Source organism: Trachinotus anak, unplaced genomic scaffold (assembly GCF_046630095.1).
Source record: "Trachinotus anak isolate AG129_WGS33_773 ecotype Australia unplaced genomic scaffold, CSIRO_AGI_Tana_v1 ptg000028l, whole genome shotgun sequence".
Taxonomy (NCBI): domain Eukaryota; kingdom Metazoa; phylum Chordata; class Actinopteri; order Carangiformes; family Carangidae; genus Trachinotus; species Trachinotus anak.
The window spans coordinates 10,425,361-10,451,793 of record NW_027273879.1 but is presented as its reverse complement, the minus strand read 5'-3'; the positions used below and the strand labels follow the sequence as shown (position 1 = coordinate 10,451,793).

The 26,433-nt window shown below is 41.2% G+C and overlaps 1 protein-coding gene across 5 annotated transcripts; it reads right to left on the bottom strand.

Moving 5' to 3' along the window:
• Positions 1–1,680: 1,680 nt before the first annotated feature.
• On the bottom strand, positions 1,681–23,444 carry LOC139611163 (protein FAM222A-like). 5 transcript variants are annotated; one of them, XM_071465555.1, is made up of 3 exons: positions 23,165–23,444; positions 14,271–14,439; positions 1,681–4,353 (listed from the first exon to the last, which is right to left on the bottom strand). In XM_071465555.1, the coding sequence occupies exons 2-3, from the start codon at positions 14,398–14,400 to the stop codon at positions 2,930–2,932; spliced, it is 1,554 nt and encodes a 517-aa protein (XP_071321656.1). In that variant the 5' UTR covers positions 14,401–14,439; positions 23,165–23,444; the 3' UTR covers positions 1,681–2,929. The 5 variants fall into 5 exon arrangements, with proteins under 5 accessions (XP_071321656.1, XP_071321659.1, XP_071321658.1 ...); XM_071465558.1 differs by having other exon boundaries at positions 2,786–4,353; positions 14,271–14,436; positions 23,165–23,300; XM_071465557.1 differs by lacking the exon at positions 23,165–23,444 and adding an exon at positions 19,683–19,816 and having other exon boundaries at positions 2,786–4,353; positions 14,271–14,436.
• Positions 23,445–26,433: the final 2,989 nt, after the last annotated feature.

Here is a 26,433-nt window from a genome sequence, read left to right as displayed (position 1 = left end):
TCTGTGTTTGTTCTATTTCTATCTCGGTCTCTGGCATGTTTTGTTCCCATTTATGTCCCACACTAACCTAAGCGTGACGTGACAGCATGTCATGTGCACATTCATTTATTAGATCCGCATTTTATGTATGAATATATAAAGATTGTTTTTTTCTGGATAATCGTCCATGATCAGATTTGTTATGAGAGCTTAAAAAAAAAAAAAAAAAAAAAACTGAAAACAAGTATTATTGCACTTACACATTCAGTTCATGAATTTTACTCTAGGGGGCAATATTTACTTTTATTTATTTTTTTGTTTCTCTTTTAATCACATTTGTGGCACTGCTACTGCTCGAGACATTTGAAAATGTCACTGATAAGGATCGTTCTATATGTTGCAAAACAGATACATTTCCAGTCTCAGCCAAATGAGATCTGAAGTGGCTCTTTACAAACAGTTTTTATTGCTGATGTCTGTAATTCTTCAAGAGCTGGTTTGTGAAAAGCACTGGATAGATCTCAATTTGCCCTCAGCAAAAATGTTTCTAAGGCCAGCTGACAAAAATGGCAGTACAGTCGAATGGGAACACTATATGTATATGTATATATATTTTTTTCCCCAAACATTAGCAGTAAATCTGAGGACAATTCCCTCTCTTTTTCATGTCTCCTAATCCTCCAAATCAACCAACCTCTTTTTCTGCCCACTCTTACTTATCTGAAGTGTCCCAGAGGAGCCAGAGTGGCTCTGGTTCCTCTCCCAGAGAAGCCCAGCCTGAGCTAATCGTCTCTGAGCGAGAGCAAGAGGAGCATGTCTGTAATCCTGTAGGTTTATCAGAAGAGAGCCTTGGCCTGTCCCAGCTGATAGATAGGATGGAAAAGCTCCAAGCGAAGCCAGGGCACAATAGGAAATCATTTCCAACAAAGCCTCAATGACAAAGCCACTGACCTTTTAACTCTGAAATATTTATCAGCAATAAAGTCATCAATAGAATATTGCGGTTTTATTCACAACACTGCATCTACTGCCATTATTCACGCCATCTAGGTTATTTGTTTTGTAATAGGCTACTTAAAGTGGGTGTGCTGCGGTGATCTCGACTACATTACTGCTATAGCATCCAATTTAGGGGGACAAATGAAGCGAAATAAGAGGTGCATGCAGGCACACCATCTAAGATTAGCAATTCAGCAGCTGGGTAATAGCAAGCCCATTTCTAAATCATGTGAACAGTAATATTCCTGTGGATGTATCTTCAAGAAAGCATACATTTTTCATACACAAATGTAATATAAGGAGAAGGCCAGTACATTTATACATATTTTGAAATATTCAATGGCTTCTGCCTCAAGCGTCAGCCATCCATTTAGACTAACATAATTCACTATAACAAAATTAGCGCTTTCAACTTGCATCATTTATGTAGGAAACAGTCCAATGTGTTTTAGCCAAGGATTGACTTACATCATATTATAAACCTGAGATCCTCCAGTGAAAAGATGGATCTTAATAAAATGAAATCTGACTTTAAAGAAAAGACTCGCCTTGTGGTTAAGCCTTAAATCCCTTTGCAATAAACCCAGAAAAATGTCTCATTTTCCCACAGCCACTTTATCATTCATGAATATAATCAAACCATCTTCTCGGCTACACGGTTGACAGAGTAACTATTAATATGTAATAACACAAACTATTTGCTGGGTTTAGAAAATTTCATTTACTTGACAATCCTTAATAAGAAGAGGCAAAAAAGGGCGAGGGATTAGGGTCATACATTGCAAAATGTAGTTATTTCAACAACATACTTCATGGAGAGCGCTCACATGTTCATATATAATAATTGCACTTTATAATTATAGAGACAGTTTGCTATGTAACTCAACAGGCTGACATAAATAAATAGTATTACAGAACCAGTGCAGACACACAAAGATCTACTCAGTCATACATCTCACACCATCAGAGATAATATAGCCCTACAAAGAGGATACATGTAAATGATTCAGGTGGCCTGCTCTCCAACATGGCACTCCCAAGTGTTGCGTAACAGTGTCAGAACCCTCTAGAGAAAAAACATTATGTCATTCAAGAAAAATGTCCACTCAACCTCTTACAATTTCAAATGTTAACAAAATACAACCAAAAGGGCACATCTCGCTTGGCCTGAATGCCACAGTGTTGATTTGGATATGCAACAGTCCTAAAATATGCTGAGCTGAGCTGAGCATGACTACATCAAATCAATTAAGATGTTAAATCACATAACTTTGTCTAACTGCATAACAAAAAAAATATATATTCACATTTGTACGCAAATGATCAAAACGTTTCCCCATACAGTGGCTAGAAGATTTGCATCATATTGCAGAAGCTGGGGCAGGAGTCGCTGAAAAGAGGACAAAACGAAACCCACAATAAAGCAGCAGACAACCAAAATTTCAGTTAATAATTGAGGAATGTTCCCTCTCAAATAAGAAGCCATTATATGTAAAAATATACAATATATTCACAAAAACTGTTATCAGAGAGCCTTCTCTGATTCAAGTGTTTTTAGAAGGGTACCAATGATTACTTCAGTTCAGCAAGTGTCCCATTTTTTGGAAAGGCCTACAGAGAAATCACCTGCAAAATAGACAGCTCATGTTTAAAATGTAACGGCAGGTTCTGATTGGGTGCTCAGCATCAGCATGAAATGAAGAACAGCAGGCATATTTGATGGCCATTTAAGATACAAAAATAAAACATGAAAAGTCCATAAGATAAACCTATATCTTAAATCGTGATTATCATTTACCTTCAGGCTTAGAGCACGAAGCCGTCTACAAATACAGTACATGCACAAACTAAAAAGGCATGTCTCATTCTCATAGATGTCTGAACTGACACACTTCCACTGTCTGTAATAGGTCTGTCACTCCTGCGTCCCGCTGCGTGCCAGCACCTGGTCTTATCTGTAGACAGGGAGTTGGATGTGGGTTTGCTGGTGGTGCTCCAGCAGCTGAGGCATCCCCATGGCTTCGTACCCGCGGCCCAGCATGCGCTCTTTGATGCAGGGAGGGTGGATCTCACTGATGAGGCACTCCAGAGACTGCAGGCTGCTGCTGAGTACTGCAGCGTGGCACAGGCTAGAACTAGGCAGCCCACAACAGAGGTTTTGGTCTTTGCTGTAGGCCTGGGTATGAGGAGGAAGAGGAGGGTGGAGCTGCGGCTGGTGACGCTGAGGGTGGTGGTGTTGATGTCGGTTTGGGTGGAGATGAGGGTGGGAGAGTCCCAGGTCTCTAGGCCTGGCTGCACATGTACCCGTTGCCAGCACCTGAGAAGTATAACAGTCGCTGTTAGGGGTGGCCACAACACTGTCCCAGAGAGGGGCAAAGTACTGTCCGACAGAGAACTCCCCCTGCATGGCAGCGCAGTTCAGAGAGGAGCCGCTGATTCGCTCCTGCCCAGCACCCACGCTGGGAGGATGCGGCCTGTAAGACAGCTGCGAGGAGCACGCCAAAGGGAGGCAGGTTTCCGGAGACTGGCCAACCCCAGCCTCTGCTGCTCTGTGCCCCTGAGCACTGTTACTCACACTGTACATCCTCACGGCTACCTGCTGATACGGCTGCTGCTGCTGCCTCTGCTGCTGCTGCTGAATTTGATGTTTGTGGTGCCACACTGTGTAGTCTCCTTTCTCCAAGTAACCAGCTTTGGCTATGTCTGCACTCTGTGTCGGTAGCACTGCCCCCGTGAATGCCAGACTGCTCTGGGGCGGCACTCCCAGGACAAAGTCTGAGTCTGAATGTGCCACTGCAGCCACAGCCTGCAGAGACGGGCTGGCTCGAGCCTCCCCCCCCAGCTGCAGGGTCTGGCTGTGGGGAACTCTGCTCATCTGCCTCATCAGGCTTTGAACCTCTGCCAGCTCAGACTGGGGGGCCAGGCTCTGATCTCTGGAGGCCATCCCTGCACTAGAACAAAGCGTCTCAATGGGTACATCAGGCAGCTTACATGCGCTTATATGATAGGCCTTGTGCCCATGTCTGACAGCGTAGCCATTATTCAGAGGATTATTATACGGTGCCACAGAAGCCTGGGAGTTTGCATGTTTAGTCCTCCTGCCCTCAGAGTTTTTCACCACACCTTTGACCACCACAGAGGCTTTGACGATGGCCAACAAGCCCTGATATCCTCCTGAGTACGGGTGTGAATACGGGCTGTAGCGGTGACCTGTGGTGTCTAAGCCGTTGACTGTTTTGTTGAGCTGTTTATGCTGTGGCACCCGGACGTCAGATGGAAAGATTTTGATGGACAGCGGGCTGTTGGCGGTCTTCTGGGCAAAAGCATCCAACTCTGCAGGAGAGGGGTACCGAGAAATCATGGAGGCTGGCTTGCCTGAGAAGAAAGCAGACAAAAATAAGTTATTAGTCCACAAGATAAAACCTTGTATCTTGTGTTTTCTGTTGTTGTCCCCCCCCCCCCCCCCCACTTTTAAATCTCAAACCTATTTTAGGGAATAAACGGGAAACACCGTGAGGGAAACACCTCCGGCACTGCGTGATCGGTGCTTAATTAAATTAATTCAGACTTTTTTCAGCCTAAAATTAGTTTATCCAAGGAAATCAAAAGAAGAGCAGGGGCAACAGGAGACGGGAGAGCAGCTAATTTTACTGCCGTGGCTCCAATCGGATTCACTTGAAGACATTTAGAGGTTAAACCACAGCTGGAGGCGCAAGTGGAAGTTGAATGCAGAAACTGTGAAACATGTCTCTTTAAAAACCAAAAGAAAAAAAACAAACTAATCACTAATTGGAACACACCTTACTTGACGCTAAATTCTTCATAGCTAGTCCACCCTTGGTTGTCTCTTGATAACTTTGTAATCATTCAAGCATCACCAGGTCCTGCCTATGTATTCTATTTCCATTTTATGCTTTCGTGAACCTGCGGCCGATTCTACTGTAAAAAGCCTGAAGCCTAAATAGGGAAGAAAAAGTTGTTGCAGATGGAAAAAAGAGCAAAGGGTACTGCCGATTGAATTGTGTGTGGGTTAGCTAACAGGGACAAACTAAGATTGGATTTAAACACTATTATTCAAGCAATTTCATGGCTGCTTAACTCCTCGCAACAAAGGAAAAGTGGGAAGGGGCCCTCATTTAAAAACAATAAATCACCTGTTAGAAATTACCGCCACCTTTTGGAGTGACACTTTTATGGAATTCCTGACATAAAAAGAAAAGGCGCCGAAATTACCCTAGATCACAATGCAAGTCAGTGGAAATAAAAGCAGGCAAAATAACAAGCTTGTAATCGGCGACAAAGGGGCTAAAAATAAAAAAACAAAACACTTCATTTCATTTTCAATAACAAAACCAATTCCAGCTATGCAGGGGCGAGGCTCACTTGTTGTTCCCATTTGAAATTGATTTGGGAGTTCATTTCATTTCAGGCCTACAGTGAGCCTCCCGACTGTGAAAATGATTCAATCTACAAGATCCATCTCATGAAAGAAATAAATTGGGTGTTTAAAATGGAGGAAAGAGGTAAGCTGGAGTGTTCAATCCATCCAGAAATCTCCCAGAGGAGCAGAAGGAGCAGCACCATGGTGCCAGGAGCATGAATGAATTCTACTGAGAAATACAACAAAGCAAAACACTGCTTATTATGTATCACAGTGTAGTGCTGCTATAGAAAACAGTGACATCTGGGATGTTGGAGAGGTGTTTATACTGTATACAACATCAAGATGTGAGCTCTCTCTTCTCTAGTTTCCCATAATCCTCGTCACGGAGAAAGAAGGAAAAACCAGCTGCAATAACAATTTCTAGCCTTTGGCTAAAAACTGAATATCCACGACCATAACTGATAAGTAGAAGAGGAGGTTCATATCCATTTAAATGGGAAGTGATCAATGCATCAATGACATGCTCTGATACCACAGCAGAACATTTGTTTACTTTCTGCCTTGGATAACATTGCTCAATTAACAAAGATAGATCATTTAGGGAGGTGTTTTGGCCGATCCTTGCTCAGTAAAATGTCAGTGTTGAGCCCTGCAGGCTGCGATTCGCTTGCTGTTCCGCAAACATTTCAAACACTCTGAATGCTAACACGTCTTCACAGGGTGTCTGATATTGTTAGTCCAGAGATTACAGCCCTGTCAGAGCCATGGAGACACAACACAGCTGTGCTTCCCACTGTGGCTGCCTTAATGTGGCACTATGGAAACCTCATTAGCAAATAGGCCTTCACCACTCTGCATTCATATATTTATCATGTGCAGACCACTACTGTGTGACATATGCATTACAAAAAAAAAAAAAAAAAAAAAAAAAAGAGATAATTTCAGCTAGTCCTGACAGAAGCCCAACCACTGGATAATGTGGAGGTAAGACTGAGATCAGACACAGCATGACAAGCATTAAAGCTGCTCTAAATTACAACCAGAGGTAATTGTTTCATCTTGAGGACTTCATTACCAATCAGTGGCGTTAAACTGCAGTAAACTGAGCACAGCATGTCATGATTATCAGTCTGTAGTGGCTTTCTGAAAGCATGTGGTAACAGTAGTAAAAGTATATCCTGGAGTCACTGTTCACAGAATTTGCTTATTTCACAGCTTTCCTGAAAAACACACCCAGCTCAGAAAGCAGTGATATAATGTGTGGTTCATTCATTAAAATCTGGCACTATGACAGATGAAGGTGCCAAGAAGGCAAGAGCCTATACTTTGTCGAAGCTGATGTCCCACACAAACTCAATATGACAGCCAGTGTTGAGAGTCCCGATATCAGATTTTCACTACACGATTATCGTAGCCGATAACAATAGAATACATCGTATCGTGTATCTACAGAAAATTTGAAGAAAAAAAAAAAGAAAATGAGTAGCGAGGTGTGAAAGTGTGGAAATTGAATAAATTAAGTATCACCTATGATGCTCTGCAGGTGTCATCTGCACTCTCCAAAATCAGAGCGAGTTTGAGCTTTGCTGTTTAATAGACCATTTTTGTGATTCACTTTTTATTGCATTTTCATCAAAGAAAAACAGCAACCTCACACAGAACAAACATACAAACAGAAGAGACAATGACAACAGTGAAAATCAGAAAGGGGTATCAATGAAGACATCATATCTATAAACTGGGCAAATATCGTCAGCACCATCCTATAATGCTGTCACTCATAAACCACCACGGCATGGGGGGTAAATATTATCAGCAATGGACCATTTTAAACAGCTGGTGTATTTAAAAACACGAGCTTCAGTTGCTTCCAGCTCATTTTGGCCGTTATCCTGAAAACAAGTAAATAAACAAGTAGAAATGTCCAAATGAGGCCAACTTTCTCCTCCACCCTTACTACATCTCAGTCGGCTACAGTCATTATATTCAGCCAGCCATTTGGCTCTTTTAAAACCCTGGCATTTTAACTGCAATACAAGAATGCACGAGCCAGGAAATGAGTAAATATTTTTAACTGGCAGGTGAAATGTCTGAGCTATAAAACAGCTCTACACTTTTAGCTCAAGAAACGTATGAGTCACTTAATCAGCCCATGTTGCCTTAAAGAGATGAGATTAGTCATGTTGTTCTTCTAGCAGTAAATTAACGCAGCCCTAATTTTTTGTATATAGTCAGCATGTAAGAGAAGAAATGTGGATCAAAAAAAATCACATTGCATCCATTTTTTCCCCAAACCCGGAGACAGCACGAGGGGTTGCAAGGTAAATCCAAGGGGTTGGGAAGTTAGTTATACAATAGAAAAGATGAAGAAAAAAAAAAAACATATTTTCTGCACAAAAATATGTTCATTTTCTTTATCTTATGGTCTTTTTCTTTATTTCTCTTAACCTTACCTCTTCTTTCTAGTTCTACTTCCGCAAACCAGTGAGTTGTTTAACTCAATGTAAATTTTAAATAAAAAGATTAAAACACATTAACTATTCATCTTCTGTAAATTAGTTTTTTGGGGTTTTTTTTTAAAATCTCCTTCAGATTGTGAACTATAACTTTCATTGTGACATGTTTTCCTGTGCCTCTTTACTGTAGTCACAACAGAATTCAGCGGTGTAAAAGTAAGGTAGGAGATGATAACAAATATGAGGCTATTCACATGACAACAGGCAGCAACGTGTTGTCAGGTAAGGACTGGCAGAGAGATAATTAGCAGTCTGACCTTAAGCACTTAATCACCCTGAACCTGCAGACTGCACGCCGTTTCACTCCTTGGCCCTGACACGGAGCAGAGGCGCAGAGACAGACGGAAAACAGCACAGACACTTTTCGCGAGCAGCCTTGGCCGAGGCTACGTGCAGCGTTTCAACATTTAAATTCTTGCTTTCAGACTGGTCTGATTGAAGTGGGTTACGTAGGATTAAAAAGCTTGTTTGTGTTTCTGTTTTTCCTCAAAGATCTGCATAATGACTCTGATGCGTGATGCATTGAGAACACTAGCTGGATAAATTTAATGGTCCCACCAGTCAGGCTTGAATGTTTTCTTGGTTGGATGCGGCTCCACACATTAAAACATGCTGCTCAACTGTTGTGGCACCATGCTGAGCGAAACTGGCACTCTTTCATAGGAAACACCTAATCCTGATTTCCTCTTGCCATGCAGGAGACTTGCTAGGAAAGAAACAGTTGGGGGGACAGAGGGGGAGGGGCATATCATAAACTCTCAATCACCACAAGGCATAATAATGTGTGTGCATGTGCGTATGTGTATTTGTGAGTTAAGGAGTTTTTACATAAAATTAATCATTACCATTGTGTTTTAATCATACCATGGCGTGTGTGTGTGTGTGTGTGTGTGTGTGTGTGTGTGTATATACGTATATGTATATGTATATGTGGTCTTTCATGACTCTGATGCCACCCCCATACAATTCTGCTACCTTAAACTGGCTAATCTTTTTCCCGTGGTCACACTTGAAGCCATTTCCCCCCCAGATTAGAGCGGAGCCCTCATTGTTTTGGAGCAGTTTAAGTTAATCGCTAATTTATGGGCAAAACAAGCCCCAGAGGCATGGCCTGAAAGCAGGAGCTCATTGCGTTTCCAAAGTCGCTGCTTCCAACCGTTACATACCCGGAGGGCCAACATAAGGAAACGATTAGAATGACCACCAGATATGATTCCCGCATGAGCTAAAACTAAAAATACATAAATTATTCCTCATTAATATCCATACATGCTGGCTGAACTGCCAGCCCAAAATCCCACAGGTCTTTGATGTTAATGCTGGAGATTTGTGGTGAACACTTTTGTGAGATAGCATGTTTACAAGAGTCAAATCCTCAGCAGGAACATGGCACTGAGAGCTGGCAGTTAATTACAGAACAGCGCTTCTCAGCAGGCATAAATACTTGTTTACCACACCAATCATCCCGATATTTAAAATACTCTGGCCTACCTTAATAACCAGGGACTGAGCTCAGCACATTCTCATCGCCTTTAAAACCTATATCCCCGTTACCATGACAACTCTCTCTTTGCACCCAGTTGGCCCAATAAGCCCAGTCATTAGAACCATGTAATTAATTGGCCCTGCCTTCATTCATCTGTTTGAGATGAGCTTGTGCAGTTGACTATCTGCTAGTTAGACAGAGTAATAACAACACCAAAACTAGCAGCTGCTGGGTTCTCTCAATTCAAGCCACAAACTGAAAATAACATTATGCTGTTTATTTGTTTTGCATCATTTATATTATTATGTACAAATTACATTACTGCTGACGGATAACTTCACTCAGTTAATTTCCAACTTCAGCCAGAAGTCAAAACAAGCATAGAGATACACAGCTACCATAAACACTGGTGATTTATGAAGGTGTTTTAGAGTTTCCAAGGCTTAAGAGCAATCTCACGCGTCCCTGGTTCTGGAAGTAAAAACTCATTAATTTTCTCACTGATAATTGTGGGTGAATCATATTGGCTCACTTCTGTGGCTGAGATGGACATAAAGCTCTCCGCGTTGAATTAAGAGAAAACATAGACAACTCTGGTAGTAAAAAGCTCTGGTTAGAGTTAAAAGTTAAAGTATCTGTGCATAAAAATATAAGGTGAGATGTTAACTAAAATTCCCAAGATATATTTTCAGCAAGAACCATCCAATCACAGCGCTGAAAATTCTAGCACATGCACTGCTAACAGTAAAGCTGTGACTACAATCTGCAGTTCAAAATCCTCTCACTATTAGATTCTGGGTCAATTTTGGGATCAATCTGTCAACTATAGCACCGTGTTTTGTTCCCGACTGCAACGACAAAGTGTTTTGAATTTGCTGGCTGGCTTCTCCTCCATAGCAACGGTGGCCAAAGCTCATGGGTAGTGTAGTATTTAGAGCCATCTGTCATGTCAAACTGACAGACAAATCGTGATTCTTCAGAAACAAAGCCGAAATCATTCAAACTGGTGGCCATGGAATGCACCTGAAGGGTTGAGACTCTCGTGTTTCTTTGTTGAGTCACATCATATATATATCACTAAAAGAAAAAAATTTGACATGGGAATGAATGGAGAGAAACACTTGACATTTGCATTCAACTGGAGCCGTGTTCCAGGCCACCTGACAAATATAAAGGCCAGTCACTTTCCATTTAGGTCTGGTCTGGTCTATATATCAGCTCCTGAAAGGGAAAAAGTAGCATGCATTGGTTTATCAGAGTTGTTTGCTGAAAACAGCTGCCTGCTGCTGCTAGAAACAGAGCTGATGTGACTAGTTACATGAACCATATTATAAATGTGTCGTAAAACCAAAACAACGTGCTGAGAAAAGTTAAACAGAACTGAAATGTCATTCTCCGGTTTGTCCCTGAACAAGTCCTTTCACATTAGAGCCATTTGACTCAATGCTGATATAAAATATATTGATTAATAAAGGGTTTAAAAAGTGTCATAAGGTGCAGAATCAGCAGTTTTCTTGATCTCTAAGAGTACTTCGGTGAAAGGCATGAATATTTATCTCCTAAGAGGTTAAAAGAAGGTTACCAGTTAATGCCTCCATGTGGTTTACTCAACCTTACAACCAAGAGGACCATTAGATAGAGATGGAGGCAGTGGAAAAAGTAGACACAGGACATGGTGACATCACAGCATATGCTCTCAAATCTCACTCACACTAACTTCTCTATTTAACACAAGCAAAAAATAAAAATACAGACACTCATTCATCCAATTTTCACACACCTCCCCCCTCTCTCCATGTCAGTAATCTCCACATGAAGGGTGCTCATAAGACAGAGTAACCTCGGGGTTGAACACTTAGTTATGTGTGCTCGAGGAGGCTCTGGCGAATACTCCTTTGCACCAGTGTCACTCCTCATTTGTTTCTGTGCCGCTTGGCCCAGCTTGGGCAAAGTTTCCCCTCTAAAAGCCGGCCCGAGCACAGGCCAGCAGCGTGGGAAAAAAAAAAAAAAAAAGCATTTCCAGCACCCGGCTTTCAAGCTGAGATAGCAGAGGAAGAGCACGGCGCTCATTCACTCTCATCACATAATTCCTAACACTCGTTTCTCAGAAATCTTTCACATGGGGTCTGTGTGGCTGAGAGCTTTCATGTCCTGTGCCTTCCATTTATTGATAGCTAAAAATGGAAATGGCTTTCAAAAGCACAGCAGCGACCAAAGACTGACTGTCCCCATTTAACTCCATCCAACGACAACTCATTTAATGAAGAAGCCTGGGCCACACAGACCGAGCTCTCATCAGCAGTCTATTCCCTGTGGTTGTGCTTGAAATGTCAGGATTGAGCTGGAGGGTGCTGCACTATGCACAGTTGCAGTACATAAAACTCGAGGGGGGGGGGGGGGGGGCCCTGCAGGTAAACAGGATGAGAAACGCACCCCTGGTTCTGCCTGAGGCAAACTAGGCCCTTCTGTTCCAGTGTTTAGCAGACAAGTGCTCCACTGATTCCCAATTAATATTTAATAACAAAAAAGACAAAGAGGCATTTCACCCATGGAGAGAGATGGGAGATGAGGAGATGGAGCCCAAGAAGGAAGGAATTTCAGCATTTCAAACTTGAGTTCAACTGGATGCAAAGTATTTGGTTTTGAGAAGGCTGTATAAGTCTACAAATAATAATGTTGCTGCTGTGGTTATTTATTGTGTGGTTTTGTTGCACCTGTTAGATCAGGACAACTTTTATGGTTCTTTTAAGTTTGGTGACCTCAGAAATCTCTCAGCATGGCTCCATCCAACTTCAACCTGAGAAGAGGTCTAATTATCCAGACTATGTGAAAATGCATGTGTGTTATTTGCAGGTGTTAGGTTAACCTGTCAGTGAACCCTGATAATTACAATAAAATTAGACTGCCTAAGAGCAGAGTGCATGATACACAAACAAAGATATCCTGTATGAGAATGCACAGGCCCATGGAAATGAACAAAACATTTACTGGGAACAGGATCAGTCAGATAAGATAATCCTGTCCACTGCCCTGCTGCAGATATGACATATAGGCTCAGCTAACACTGATAGTCAAATGTGGTGATTCACTCTGAGGAAAATCTGAATGTGCACAATGTTACTGGTCAATATTTGCATACTCGCTTTCTCTGAGACCAAAGCCTGAGCCATATCGTTTCATTTCATTTACAATTATTCCTGTTTTTTTTCCCACTTGTCTTAATAAAACACATTAAATATATGACAGCAAAGGCTCAATATATTAACACTACAACACACTGCAACACCTATACCAGAAAGAAAACCAAACATCTTTAAAGAACCTAATAATTCAACATGTTTTGTAGCTCTGTGCATTTATCAAACAACACATACACGCACATACACACAGCTGAACCATCAAACTATAAGTAATTATAGATCTTCAATATAGCTTCAAACCAGACCAGTAAAGAAGAATAAGGCATCAGCAAATTTTTTTTAAAGCAATTGAGAAAAGGAAACCACAGCAGAATAACTTCATTTGTGGTGCTATGATCTCATTATATGAATCTAGACTATCCAGGAAGAAAAAAGAAAAAAAGGCCCGCACTGCACAAATAATATGGAGGTAGAGAAACATACATAAAAGAAGCAGAATCAAACTTATTCTGCAGACAGGTGTTGCATTCAATCCGTTAATTGAAAGAAATCTAATCACAAATGTCAATCCAGGTTAGTTGCAAAAATACCCACTCAACCTTTCAGTGAATGCACTATAATCAGTCAAGACGAAGGTCAAACAACACTGACATGCGGCGCATTCTGCACAAAATGTGAACATCATTAGTAACCCTGTACGGGAGAGTTGATTAACTCTCTAATTTCAGAGGTCCACTTTGACCTGCACACATTAGCGCTGCAGGAGCACACTGATTAGAAGCCCAATTATAAGGCATCATAATCATCAGGAGGCCCATTATTTTAATTCAAGAAGCTTCACAACAGCTGAAATCCGAACACATTGCTGGAACCTCGTGTCACAGGGATGCCCCGTCACCTCTAAGCTAAGTAACACACAACACACAGTACTTTGTCCACTTTCACAAATTACCGAGCGGACAGGCAGCTTGTTTGGTAATGAGTCTGATTAATGTTTGAGGCCTGCTGGTGTTTAACATGTTATTTGTACATTGTGCCTGTAAAGCATCACTTAGATACATATATTTGGACATTCTTAATTAATTAATATGACATTTCTGCGTCCCTCACCTCTCCCCCAGACTGTGCTTGGCCATCCCCTGGTTCAGACCCAGGAACTGCTAAACCAGACCCCGTCCATTTAGACTCCTTTTATGGTCATGTGCTTAAGGGAATGTGCCACTTGTGCCATAGATTGGAGGGCGGTCGTGATGTGTTTGGCTGATTTTATGCTGATTTTGAGCAGTTGTGATAACATTTAGTCTCCCATTGTATTGCACTGTATCACTGCTGTAAGCTGATCGATTGTTGTTGTTAATTGTTTCTTTCTGAAGTAGGAGGAGCTACTGTTTAGGAAAAACAGGAGTTGGCGCTTCTCCCAGGAGTTCAGACCATGCTGGCATGAGGAAGCTCTAACATAGCCTAGTGCAGAGCTGCTTACTTTTGAATTGTTTTTCTTTTTTTTTTCCATCTTGTCATCACTTCTCACTTTTGTTTTTCTTCAGTTTTGGCCAAGCTGATCTGCACTGTAAATATGCTGCACCTACTTCACTGCTGAAGAAAAAAAAAAAAAATCACTTATCTGGGTAATTTAACGTCACCAATAAATCCTACCAGCTACTCATATTTTTTTTTTTTTTTTAACTGGTGTGTGTAACTGATAAATCTGAGTGCTCGTTGTCTGTCCTCTTTGTCAACTGACTTCACCCGTGTTGACGCAGACTCACCTTTGTGGGTGCAGGGCTGCAGTGGTGGTACTGGCAGCAGTAATGGCGGTGGTGGAACATCGAGGCTTTTGGGTGTGCAGGCCAGACGCTGCGACGAGAGGTTCTGCCGTCTCTGGATACAGGCCAGCATGATAGTTCACTAGGGCGGCACACAGCCTGGGTAAACCTGCTAGAATAGAGAGAGACAAAAATGCTTTTTACTCTATAACTGATAGGCATGCTGATTACTCAAGACTTAAGGACAGCAGTGCTTTGAGCCACATGCTAACCGTGGCAAGCGATTGCTCACAATGACAAAACTGCTGGTGTTAAGCAGGTATATGTTCACCATGAGCTAATTAGCACATCAGTTGAGGCTGATGGGAATGTCATTAGTGTTGCAGATATTCGAACCATAAATGATAAATTTAAATTTTGGTATCATGTCAGTACCAAAATTTCACGATAATCCATGAAATATTTGTTGAGACATTTCATAAAAAATGAAAAAAAAAAAAAAATCAACCTTGTGTTGGTGCTAAAACGTAAAGCCAGCAGATCAACAAAGTCAGTGGGTCTCATTTTCTGAGGACCATTGAAATCCATGCAGTGGCCGCTGAGATGTTTCAATCTGGACCAAAAGCGGTGGACCAACCAACAGACTGTCATCCATAGAGCGATGATGCTACCACAACTAAAACCCTTTAGACCTCACAAGAGAAGCACTGATCTCAAAACATTTCTGTCCTCACATCTTTTGATTTTAAAAGTTCTTTCTGATTGCATGGAGAGGACACATAGCCCCGAGGATGACTGGAAGGAAAGTAGATGCCAACTTTAAGTTTGGGGGGAAAAAAAAACATCAAATGATGAGCAGTACGTTCAAACTCTTGCTGCAAACATCAGTTTGATGTTGGAGGAAAACTGCAGGTTTGCACACTACAAAAAAAAAAAAAAAAAAAAAAAAAAAAACCATGGGGGGGCTCTCCTCTTTCAAAAACATCTTTTCCACGTTACTTCAGTAGATTACATATCTTAGAACTCTTCCAACGTCTTGGGTCCTTTTACCATATTAAAATTCAGCAGCCCCGCTTTGAACTGCCAAGACTGCGCATTTAAGAAAGTAATATCACTTAATGACGACTCCATCTCCTCCTTCTGCTTAGTTGTTATGATGGTTCTTTCCCGTTATCAACCTTGGTCTGTCGGCTGCAATCACACAGATCATTTACAGGGCCCCCTGTAGCCTCAGGCTGTGTGTTTCAATTTGTAACTAGCCCTGAGACCTGGATTTCTTGTTCCATAAATTTATGGCCTTATTGATCAGCAGAGAAAGCCAAAAGCAGCTCACTCCCTAAAATAGGCTGCGCTGTTTGGAGAGTTAAGTATTGTCAGAGGAAATGAGAGAGGCTGAGTCTGAAAAAGAAGGCGCCTCTCCACAGCTGTGCTGATTGAAGCAATCATTCTGAGAAGAAAGCCAGGCATTGAGGGAATATTTCAGTGATAATCGCATTTGACATTCTCTTTGATTATCTGAAAGAGTCAGCAAATCTGAATGCTAGCACTGCAGAACTAAAAAACCTGGGGCTACTGTAAAATACTGATTGTGTTTGAATCGGGTGTTTTGTCGACCAACAACAAAATAAAAACAGATGTATGGGTTATTAATAGTTAATAAATTCAACAACCGCAAATGGAAAGAAACACAGTAGCTTTCATTTCAATACAGTATAGTGCAAATGGTGATACAAGCCTGCGACATACAGCTGTCAGACTGCCTCTTTTTCTTGTTCGGTTTTTTTTTTTGGTTCCTTTGGATTTTTGCCTTCGTTTCTCCCTCAGGGTCCAGAGGGCAGCTGAAGCGAGCCAACCGCAGAACAGAGTGTTCAGTGATGAGCTGCAGAAACGTGATTACCTGCGCCTCAAAAGGAAGAGGAGAAAGAGTGGCTTTCATTTTACTCAGGTGCCAGCCCTCACTCTTCCCTTCCTCATGTACCCACTCCCCTCCTCCGCTCAACATCTGTCCCTTGGTGACAAGCCCACTTCAAACTGCTCCGCGCAACCTGTCTCATCTGAGCGCACACGTCTGAGGAGCTAAAAACCCTCCGTATGGTCAGATTCCATTTTGGAAAATAATAGCAGTATCACAACAACCCTTCCATTACCCCACATTTGTCAAGAGGGAGGTGCCGAAAAATGCAGGAGGAACACAGGGGAGAAACGCATCTCCGGGGAAATCCCTTCACGAGCAGAAAATGAGACATGAATTGGAATACCTTCCATTACCCCCCTAATTTGCAGCTGGAAGAAAATACATCAAGGAGGTCATTATAATTCAAAGAGAGGCCAGCAGTGGCTTAAAGAAGAAAAAGTTTCCCTGAAAGCAGAAAAAGGATCTATATGATGCATAAAGTGCAAGTAATGATGGGTTCTTTCATCCTGCTATCTAAATTTTAAATCTAAAGAGATTTAATGAAATTTTAAGCTTAAAATTGCCTTCTCACTCTTGAGGAGAATTACCCGAAAAAGGGGAAGAGAGATCAAAGATCAAAGTGATCCCAGAATTCATGATATTATCTGGGCAAAGTTCTCAAGCAACATCAGTTCTCCCTCCATCCCTCCATTTAATGTTCAGCTCAACAAAAAAGTTTCTTACAACGTCATATCAGGATCTCGCACAACTGTGACTGATGAAATTATATCTCACAACTCCAAAGTCACTGTCAGCAATGTCGAAAATGGCAGTCACTGTCATAGTTCAACTCCAACCTTCACAAATAAGGTCCAAGATCTTAGTCATTAACATAATGTTCAGTGTTACTCCCCTTCCAAGATGGTTTTCGTCAATCAGCAGCCAGGACATCGTGGTAGAGGTTAACCAGATGTCTCACCTCTTACATTCACTCTGAAGCCTAAACTCTGGCACTTCCAGTGTCTTACAAGTTAATTTCTTCAAGGACTTGTGTAACATGCATATTAAGAAAAAGGACACAAAGTTTAAGCTGCAAGGATGTCTAATCCTCACCACTCTCAGGCGACATCCACGCGGCTGATAAGGAAGCATGATGTGGTCCACTGAGGGCGTGCCAGGGAGATAAAGACCTTGTGCTTTGCAGTCAATCTAACTGTCCCCCACAGTTTTCTGATAAGGGTGTTTTGGCAGACAAGTTTATTTTTCAAGCCTCTTCTCTCATCACTGACAGGATTTAAAATGCCTTGGTTTTCTAATGTCATCTATCCCCCGGATCAGAACAGGGCATTTTCTGAGAAGATAAGGTCAACTAAAGAGCCATAAGAGACGTGATGGAGAGACTTTACAGTGGCCGCTTCAGTTTATCAGGCAGATAATTGTTACTTTTTATAGCATCTGTTCAACAAAAATATTGCTTTTTTTATTGAGAAAACTACTGATGCATTGTCATCAAACTAGCACCAATCATGTTTATACTTAATACAAGAAGGCTGTCTCAAGTTAGATTACCAAGAAAATACACTACTATGTTTAGTAAATGGGCAATGCCTAACTTTTTACCTGTTTGGCTGGACAAAGTGGCTGCACAAGAATAACCATCAAAGCAGGAAAAAGGGTCTAAATTATACAGGGAGTCAGACAAGAGCATCTGCCTGACCTTCTGGAGTCTTTTATGACTCTGCTCAGCATCAAGGGTCAGAGCGAAGATAGAAGCAAATTGCAAAGAGAGCCTCCCTCTCAGCAAACATGAAATGCACAGGAAAAAAAAAAAAGATACACATTGACTTTACACACACACACACACACAGGCAAACACCCCTCCCTACCCGCACCATCTCAGCTCCTGTTAGCAGTTCTCAGAATCCTCAGTTAATAATTAGATGATAATGAAAAAGGTTTAAGACGAGCACCCTTTTCACTCTCCGGGTGGATTAGCATGTGAGTGCTATGCTAATGTTTCTTCTTCCTTCCACTCAGAAACTGCAGGCGAGCGAAAAAGGGAAAGAACACAAAAGCAAAGGAGAAGGTTAATTTAGAAGGAAATAAATGATTAACAAAGAGCAAATGGTTATTAGAGAGGAGAAAAAGCAGTATCCTTCTCTGAATGAACATGACATGGCCCATGAATAACAATACACTTACTGTATAATTAATTGTATACTATTTATGGCTTTATACTGTCTTCAAGGTAGGCACTGCAGGAACCTGTTTAAGTAATGGAGACCAGACAAGTAGTCTGACATTCAGTGCTGCTGCAGCTGCTGGATTCATCTCTATACACCCCTCTCTCTCTCTCACACACACACACACACACACACACACACACACACACTCCCAACCCCCTCATACATTTTTAATAGAATCTATTACTTCTGGATTAGCTGATAAGAGCTGCCCTGGTTAAATTCTATAATAGTTTGCATAATTGGTATCAGAGCAGCATATAACAGAGACCCAGATTTCTCTCTTCTCCTTCTCTGTAGAGAAAGAAGAAAAAAGGACACAAAGGTTCACATACAGGATAACCAAACAACCCGGAGCCACTCTGCTCCACGCTGTAAGAACACTCAAGGCCTGAGGCTGATAACAATGAGCCTCATTTCCATTGAGATTAGCTCCTGTAAAAGGTATTACAACAGTCTTAAAAAGCGTTTCCTATACAACTTGTGTGCAAGCACAAAATTTATGTAAATACGATCACTGGGCAATGCTCAGACAGATGTCCGCAGCATTCAGTTGGATGTAAATCATGCAGCGTTAATGGCTTGGTGTCTGGGGAAAACATTAACATTGCGCTCTCCCATGCAACATTTCACATAGGCACCACAAGGCAGTTGTGTTGCAGTGAAGCTAAGGGCACAGACGTCTGATGCTGCTGGAAATCACTGGTTTTCAACTCTGTAACAGCAGCCAATCATCCACTGACAATTTTAGGAGCAGTCTCTCCACTGAAGTATCTTCTAGGCTAAATATTGCCTCACTATTGCAAAGACAAACACGATAAGGCAAAGTCTACTGCATGTATAAATCAAATATAAACCTGCACATTATTATTAGACTAACAAAATTTTCCTCATGTTCTTCGCAGTCTGTGAATTGCACATCCACCTCCCTGTGTTGCGTATCCAATAAATGAAAGCACAGGTTATATCAATGTGTTTTAGGTCTACTGAGCAAAGCAATATATAAGCTCTATTGTGAGCAACCTATGAAACCTACATCAATCAACACTTCATTTCCCACATCATCGATTTAGCTTCAAAATAAACCATTTTTGGAAATCCAGATAAACTACATATTAAATATGAAAAGTCTTAACTGAGTGTGAGATTGATTTAAACAAAAAGTCAGAACAGACATGAGACATGAGACATGTCAACTACCTGCAGAGAAAGTCACACATAAAGCCTGTCCCTATCTTTTCACTCCCACCACCTAATAGTGAAAAAAAATTACATCACCTTCAGTAGGAACAATCTCAAACCGTATTTTCAATAATTTAACGTCTAACGCTGCAGCAACAAATGGGTTGAAATGAATGACAGTCCAACTCCTTGGGATCAGAGCTTGCCCCATTAACCTCAGCAGCAGCCACAGCTACTGGCAGCATGAAGTATTTGCCTCTGAGCTTTACAGTTTTGACAAACAATTAATCATTTACGTTAGAGTTAATATCGGCCATTTCTGTGAGTCGCTCTTTCAAGACAGTATTAGTATGATGATTAGTGGTTAACCTATCCAATATATCAACGTTATATATAAACTATATAATCGCTGTGTGTTGAATAACTGGCATTTTTTTTGCTTATGCACATTTTTCCACTACCCATGCTATGATGAGAAAATGGTTGAGATACACAAGAGAAAAGAGGTTATTCTCCAGGGGTTTAAACACTGGATTTGTTATTTGGAGAGCAGTAATTCAGACTTTTCATTTATACAGATGCTGAGCCCAAATTTAGCCATTAATCCAAAGATGCACAATTAAATCTTATCTTTGAGAACAGCCTTGTTGTGGAGTAGAAAGCCTTGGACTGACCCAAATCTGCCCTTGAATGTAGACGGTGCCAAGGTAAAAGAAACTCACTGCATGGGGTAAAGTCTGGCCAGTGCCAAGGTAGCATTAGAGGGTAAACAGAGCCTTATCTTATCCTTATCCCAGTATGCACACTGAGACACACTGTCAAAGAGCTATGGGTATGCTGTCCAGCCTTTAGAAAACCTTGACTTCAAAGATAACAGATGGTGAAACAGTAGGCTGAAGGTTTTTGTAGAAAACAACTTCTTTTTGAAACTATGATTTAAATTTCATGTTGACATCTGTCCCTCAACTCAGGAATGGGCAGGCTCATTTGCTAGTAGAGGAAAACAGAAATTAGTTTATAATACGCAAGTACAGACTCAATCCGACTAAACCCCTCTCCCTAAGCCCTGTCGTCTGGTTGTTTAGCGTGCTCTTATGCTGTTAGGGGTCACTGATTCTTTCTAGTCATTAAAATCTTGAAGCAAACAAAAAACTCTGTGGGGAAAATGCTGCTTGTATGGCTCTTACATGGGAGATAACCTAATGATACGCTCTCTACCAAGCATCACAGAAACATCAAAACGTTCTAGGAGAGAAAAAAAAAAAAAAGAGGGTCTTTGATCTCTGGACTAACTAAAGATGTCATCGTCTCACTGCCTTTCTAGTCAGGGCAAATGATAATGCATCAATTTCAATTTGGCAGTCTTAATCATTCATTTGAAGTAATGACCATCATGTAGACAAAATAAAGACTAGAGGTCCAAACAACCCTGTCAGTACTATCCCCTTCCCCAGTGACCCCAGAGGCCCAGTCTTTAACCTTCCACCCTTAACCCCCATCTCACCACCCCTTCATCCTATTAGAATGAAAAGACCAATTAGACAGATTTCAAAAGATGGCAGGCTGCCTGTAATTACACATGACATCTCTTAGCAGATAAAAAGGTGATTACAAAGGGTGCACGGGAGAAATTGCTAAGCAACTGAGCCACTGGCATTATCCCTGTAAGTTGGGAAGAGAGGTTGGGTGTATGTACAGTTTCAAAGTCATTTTGCATCATCTTATCATTCAGTCTCCAAACCACAGACCGACGCACAACAGGAACCTCAATGTACACTTAACAAGCCTTAAATGTGAAGCAGTGGACGAACATGGCAGAAAAAGACATGACCTTAATCAGTCCTTGTACTGGCCTGGGTAATGATCATCCAAGAAAAGGTCATTCTCGTGGTGAGCCGTTTCCTCCATTCAGTAATTCAGTAGGCCTGGAGATTGAGCGAGCCTGGGGAAACTTCACAATAAATCAGAGCTCAGCCTCGCTCCTGAGAAAGCAAAGGGAAGCAGGCAGCCAAATGACAAATCCCTTCTCTTCTCGGAGTTGGAATTACTGCTGGGTTGTGATGTGAGATCAGAGGGAAACCCCCATGGGATACCTGCACATTGACTGCTCATGATACGACGCAATATACAACCCTCTCAAAGAGGTGCAGGCCCCCAATGCAAAGCACAATTCCAGCAAACAACCAAAACACGAAAACATTGTGTTGTTATGACATGTAACAGTCTGTAATTGAAGAACACAGTGCAGCTTAAACACAAGTAGTATCTGAAGTATATGAGGTGCACGCATGCAGAACTGAACAGTCTCTGGGTGAAAATGAGATTGTTTTAAAGTGTGAGAGGCAGATTTATGGATTGAATGTCAAATCAATATTCTTTATGATGAAAAGAAGATAAGACCCTAACATTTTATTATGGCATTGTGGTAAATCAAAGGCCAAAATGGCATGATTTGAAAATGTTTATGGAAAATGATAAGAAAGAAAGATATGCCCATTTCTGATCAAAATATAATATATTAACCCAGGGGATCTGACATACTTTTCCTCTTTTGGTCAGAAAATAACCAGAAAAAAAAAAAAAGAAAAAAAAGATGAGGACCATAATAAGACACCAAATTGCAGGCTTTTCATCTCTCCCTCTGGTGAGAAGCTGTGACATCCCATCTCTCTGGGTAATAAAGGATCTGGCACAAGCAGGAAAAGCATGCAGAGTAGAATTTCACACCTGGCCAATAATCTATAGGCCCCTCTGCTGCGGCTAACCTTCAACCTCGGCTGCCACCGGTGCAGTGAGGTGCAATGATCCCACCTCCGGCTTCTAGACAATAGAAATGGAAACCTTCAGAGGCAGCCCTGAATGACCGATAATATACTTCAAAGCACTTCCCGTTTCCACTGAGCCGCTGACACATAAAGCGCCTTTGAGGGCATGCAGAGCCAGAATCCAACTCTCAAATGCAGACAGATAAGACTAGAAGTCGAATTGGCTCACAACACACAAAAAAAAAAAAAAAAAAAAAAACATTTAGAAACTACAGATGTTTGTCATGCAATTTTTTTTTTTTTCTTAATCCATATATAATTACCAAATTACGCCTACAATTTTCTGTATTTTCTGTGTATAACTGTCAAATATATTACCGGGGATAATCTGCCAGTAAATGAATTAATCTATAGAGTGAATATAAATTGCAGCCCCCAAAGCTGGACCCGGCCCACATAAATACACATTAGGCAATAGCAGGACACTGATATATAGTAAGGGCGAGACGCTCCTATCCATCAGTGCGCACTGGGCATCTTTCACCACTTAAGCGCTGTCGACCTAAAATCAATGCAGGGCGAATCCTGGCATCACGCACTGAGGCATCTTTACAACCATACATCTTTTTTTTTCTTTCTTACTCTGTCATTGTCGTGTTGTCAACACAGCAACCATTAAAAAAAAAATCAATTCAGCTGTTTCAACTGCAGAGGAAACAAAACATTTTCTGCGCTGAGTAACATTTCCCGTGAGCCCCGCACTGTGTCCCTTAAACATTACGATGGAATTGAGAAACATAATCGATGTCTTACAGAGTTTCGTTTTATCATAAGGCTTGTTTATCTTTGGTTCGCCACGGCTGATTGGTTGTTCTCCTGCTCGGAAGGCGTATTTCCTCTGCAAAAGCAATCTCGCCACTGATTTCGCGATGCGCACTGGAAACCTCCGGGGATATATCCATTGATGAGGCTGGCTCCGTTAACTGTACTCCCCCAACATACTCAGCAACACTTGCGTGGAAGATAATTTCACCGATTGTGTTTTCCGTGCGGCCGCTTGCGTCTCATCTCAGGAGCCGACAAAGCTGTATGTGCCACACAGAGAGTGATGTCGGAATGGCAATAAGTCCTCTGCACTGTTGAAACCGGCTCCGGGCCAATCAATCAAGCCTGCATTTGAATATTCCCACGGCTCGGCCAATCGTGTGCAAGGGAAGGCGGCTGCTGCCGTGATGCCAAACCCGTCAAAGTAAGCACGTTGCTGTTTCGCGGAAAAATTTAAAGGAGAAGAACGTCTGATAGATGAACCAGTCTGTGATATCAACACGTAACAAATGCAAGTGTTTGCTCTACCTCGATTCCTACGCGTCCGAGCGATTGAACAAGTCACGCATCGGCTCTGTGATTGCGTTTCTACAGCTCAGCCAATCAGCAGAGCTTAATGAAATACTAATCGGATAGAGGTGTGCAAGGGCAGAGCTGTAGGAAAAACCTGCATCACTTGGCTGCATTAATGGAAAAAGTAATAGGGCCATTTACATAAGGAAAATATTGCAGTAAAAGGTCAATTACAAGAAAATGTAAGCCGAGCTCCCTACAATTTATAATCACTGTGAAATGTAATTAAGTAAAAGTATAAAGTCGCATGAATTGGAAAATACTCTTACCTCAAAATTGTACTTAAGTACAGCACTTCAGTAAATGAACTTAATTACTTTCCATCACTGATTGAGAGACAGAGGGGGACACCTTGAAATCTAATGCACTCCAGCACAGCAACACCACAAACTATAGCCTCATAAAAAGCTAAGGCAGCAACAGATCTGTCTTTTCAACAGAGGCTTGTTGATCCTAAAAACTCCTAAAAATAACCCATCTGTGTAAAAACAGGTTTAACAGGTTTAATGCTACAGCATCACAAACAAAAACCTTTCCATTGCAAATGACTAATGTGGCCTGACAGAAAACAGAGAACTAATTTTACCATAAATCCTGTCACTCAGGTTAGAAATATCTCAGGATAGGGGCTTGTCACGATCTGTTGCCGAGAAAAATTTAGTATGGCATTTTCACAGCAGATCTCTCAGTCTCTCTGAGCCAACAGTGTCTCCCAGTCTGTGTATCCCGGTAATGTGCTTGTTGCCTCATTGGCATGGCTCACTGCGACTCTTTGATGGAATGGAGCCATCATTAATGTCATTAGTCATACCTGTGCTTTTCCTACTGTGTCAAAAGTCAAGTCAAAATGAAAAATGTGTGGTTTGCGTGTGTTTAGTCAACACAGACAGAACCGTAATTTAATGTGAAACTAGTTAATCCAGTTCTAAAAATATGAATATTTTTAAATCATGTTGTGACAGTGAACATGTGACAGTATGTGTTTCTGTGTCCAAATCATGAATGCATTTTTACATTTTGCTTCTCGAGTTGGGTACGCTTCAGATTTGCACATTTATCAATATAATAGTCCACTGTCTTGTTGCCTTCAAGTGCATGAGGTGTGTGGCATATTCAGATGGAAATGACAGTTTATGCATGACTAATCATCCAGCGTAAATCTAATAGTAGTTCCTGTGGCTGCCAAAATGTACATGTTGTAAGTCTAATGGCATCACAGCATGAGGTGACTGCATTATAGAAGTAAATGTACCTGTGCATTTATATGGATGTGTGTGTGTGTGTGTGTGTGTGTGTGTGTGTGTGCAGGTTTATTTCCTAAGCCAATGCATCTATTCTGCAGATACTGTCAAACAAAATAGTTTTGTTTTTTTTGCCACTGAAGACACTTGGACTTGTCACAGAAAGTAAATTACAGGTGTGAATAATAAAATCAATGATGGCTGAATTCTATCTTGTCTCACTGTCATGCATTACAGGCACGCTTGAATAAAACAGAGCCATCATTATTGTTATAACTAACACCAGTGCTTTTCCTACCATGACAAGTCAAAATATCTGCCTTTTGATCCCAATTCCACCACACAGCATGTAGCCTTTGTCTGATGAGCTAACACAGCTGCACTCACCTCAGCTCTTAGAGGAACAGACATTTTGGGAAATGTTGCTTCCTTGTTGAGAGATACATGATTAAATTGATACCACTTTCATATCCGTTTGTTAAATATAAGACTGCAGCCAGCAGCCGGTTAGCTTAGCTTAGTATAAAGACTGGAACTAGGGGGAAAAGCTAAACAGCAGCTGGCTGTAGCCTTATTTGAACAGATATCATCCAATTCTTAACAAGAAAGCAAATAAGTGCATAATGTGTGGGATGATTTCTTGGCTGAGGTCTTGTTGATAAGACTCCAGTTAGTAAGTTGCTGCGCTTAATACTCCGTACACTGATAAATCTTTCCAATAATGTTGTAAACATGTGATGATGGAAACCGACTACTCTCACTACAAACTCAACCCGTCAAAGACAAATGTTTTTTGTTTTCTGAGAAAGGCAATCGTGCTCACACTACGCAGTGAGATTTGCAGTCGAGAGACTGAAAAAGAATATTGAATTGTTTTTTGACAGCTCCCTGAGTGTCATTTTTCAGTATGCACGAGGCGTGCTGATGGCAAATGGCGTTACCATGCTAACTGTTGAAGGCTGAAGACATTGATGGAAAATAGTTCTCTAGTTAATCACATATTGTTATAATGACTAGATTATTGAAAAAGCCCACTGTTAGCACAGGACTGTTATTATGCAAACATAATACCCATCCCTTGTGGTTAAAGACATGTTAAAATCTCTAAAATCCACGTGTAGTAATTGTTCAGTTGGAGAGGAGGAAAGAATCCTAACTGAACAATCACCACTTTATCTTGTGGAGAAAATCTACTTCATGTTTGAACTGTTTTTCTAAGATATGCTGTAAAAAGGTGTGGGATGATTCACTGACATCCTTCAGTCTTATGTGTTACAATCTGTGATAAAGCATTTCTATAAATGATAATCAAAGTCAGGACTGAAGTTATAATCATGTAAATAAACACTTGCACAGGCACTAGAATATGTCAACAATAGGCTGATATTGCAAGAGGAACATATATATGTTGTACGCACATACACAAACATATGCAGAGACACA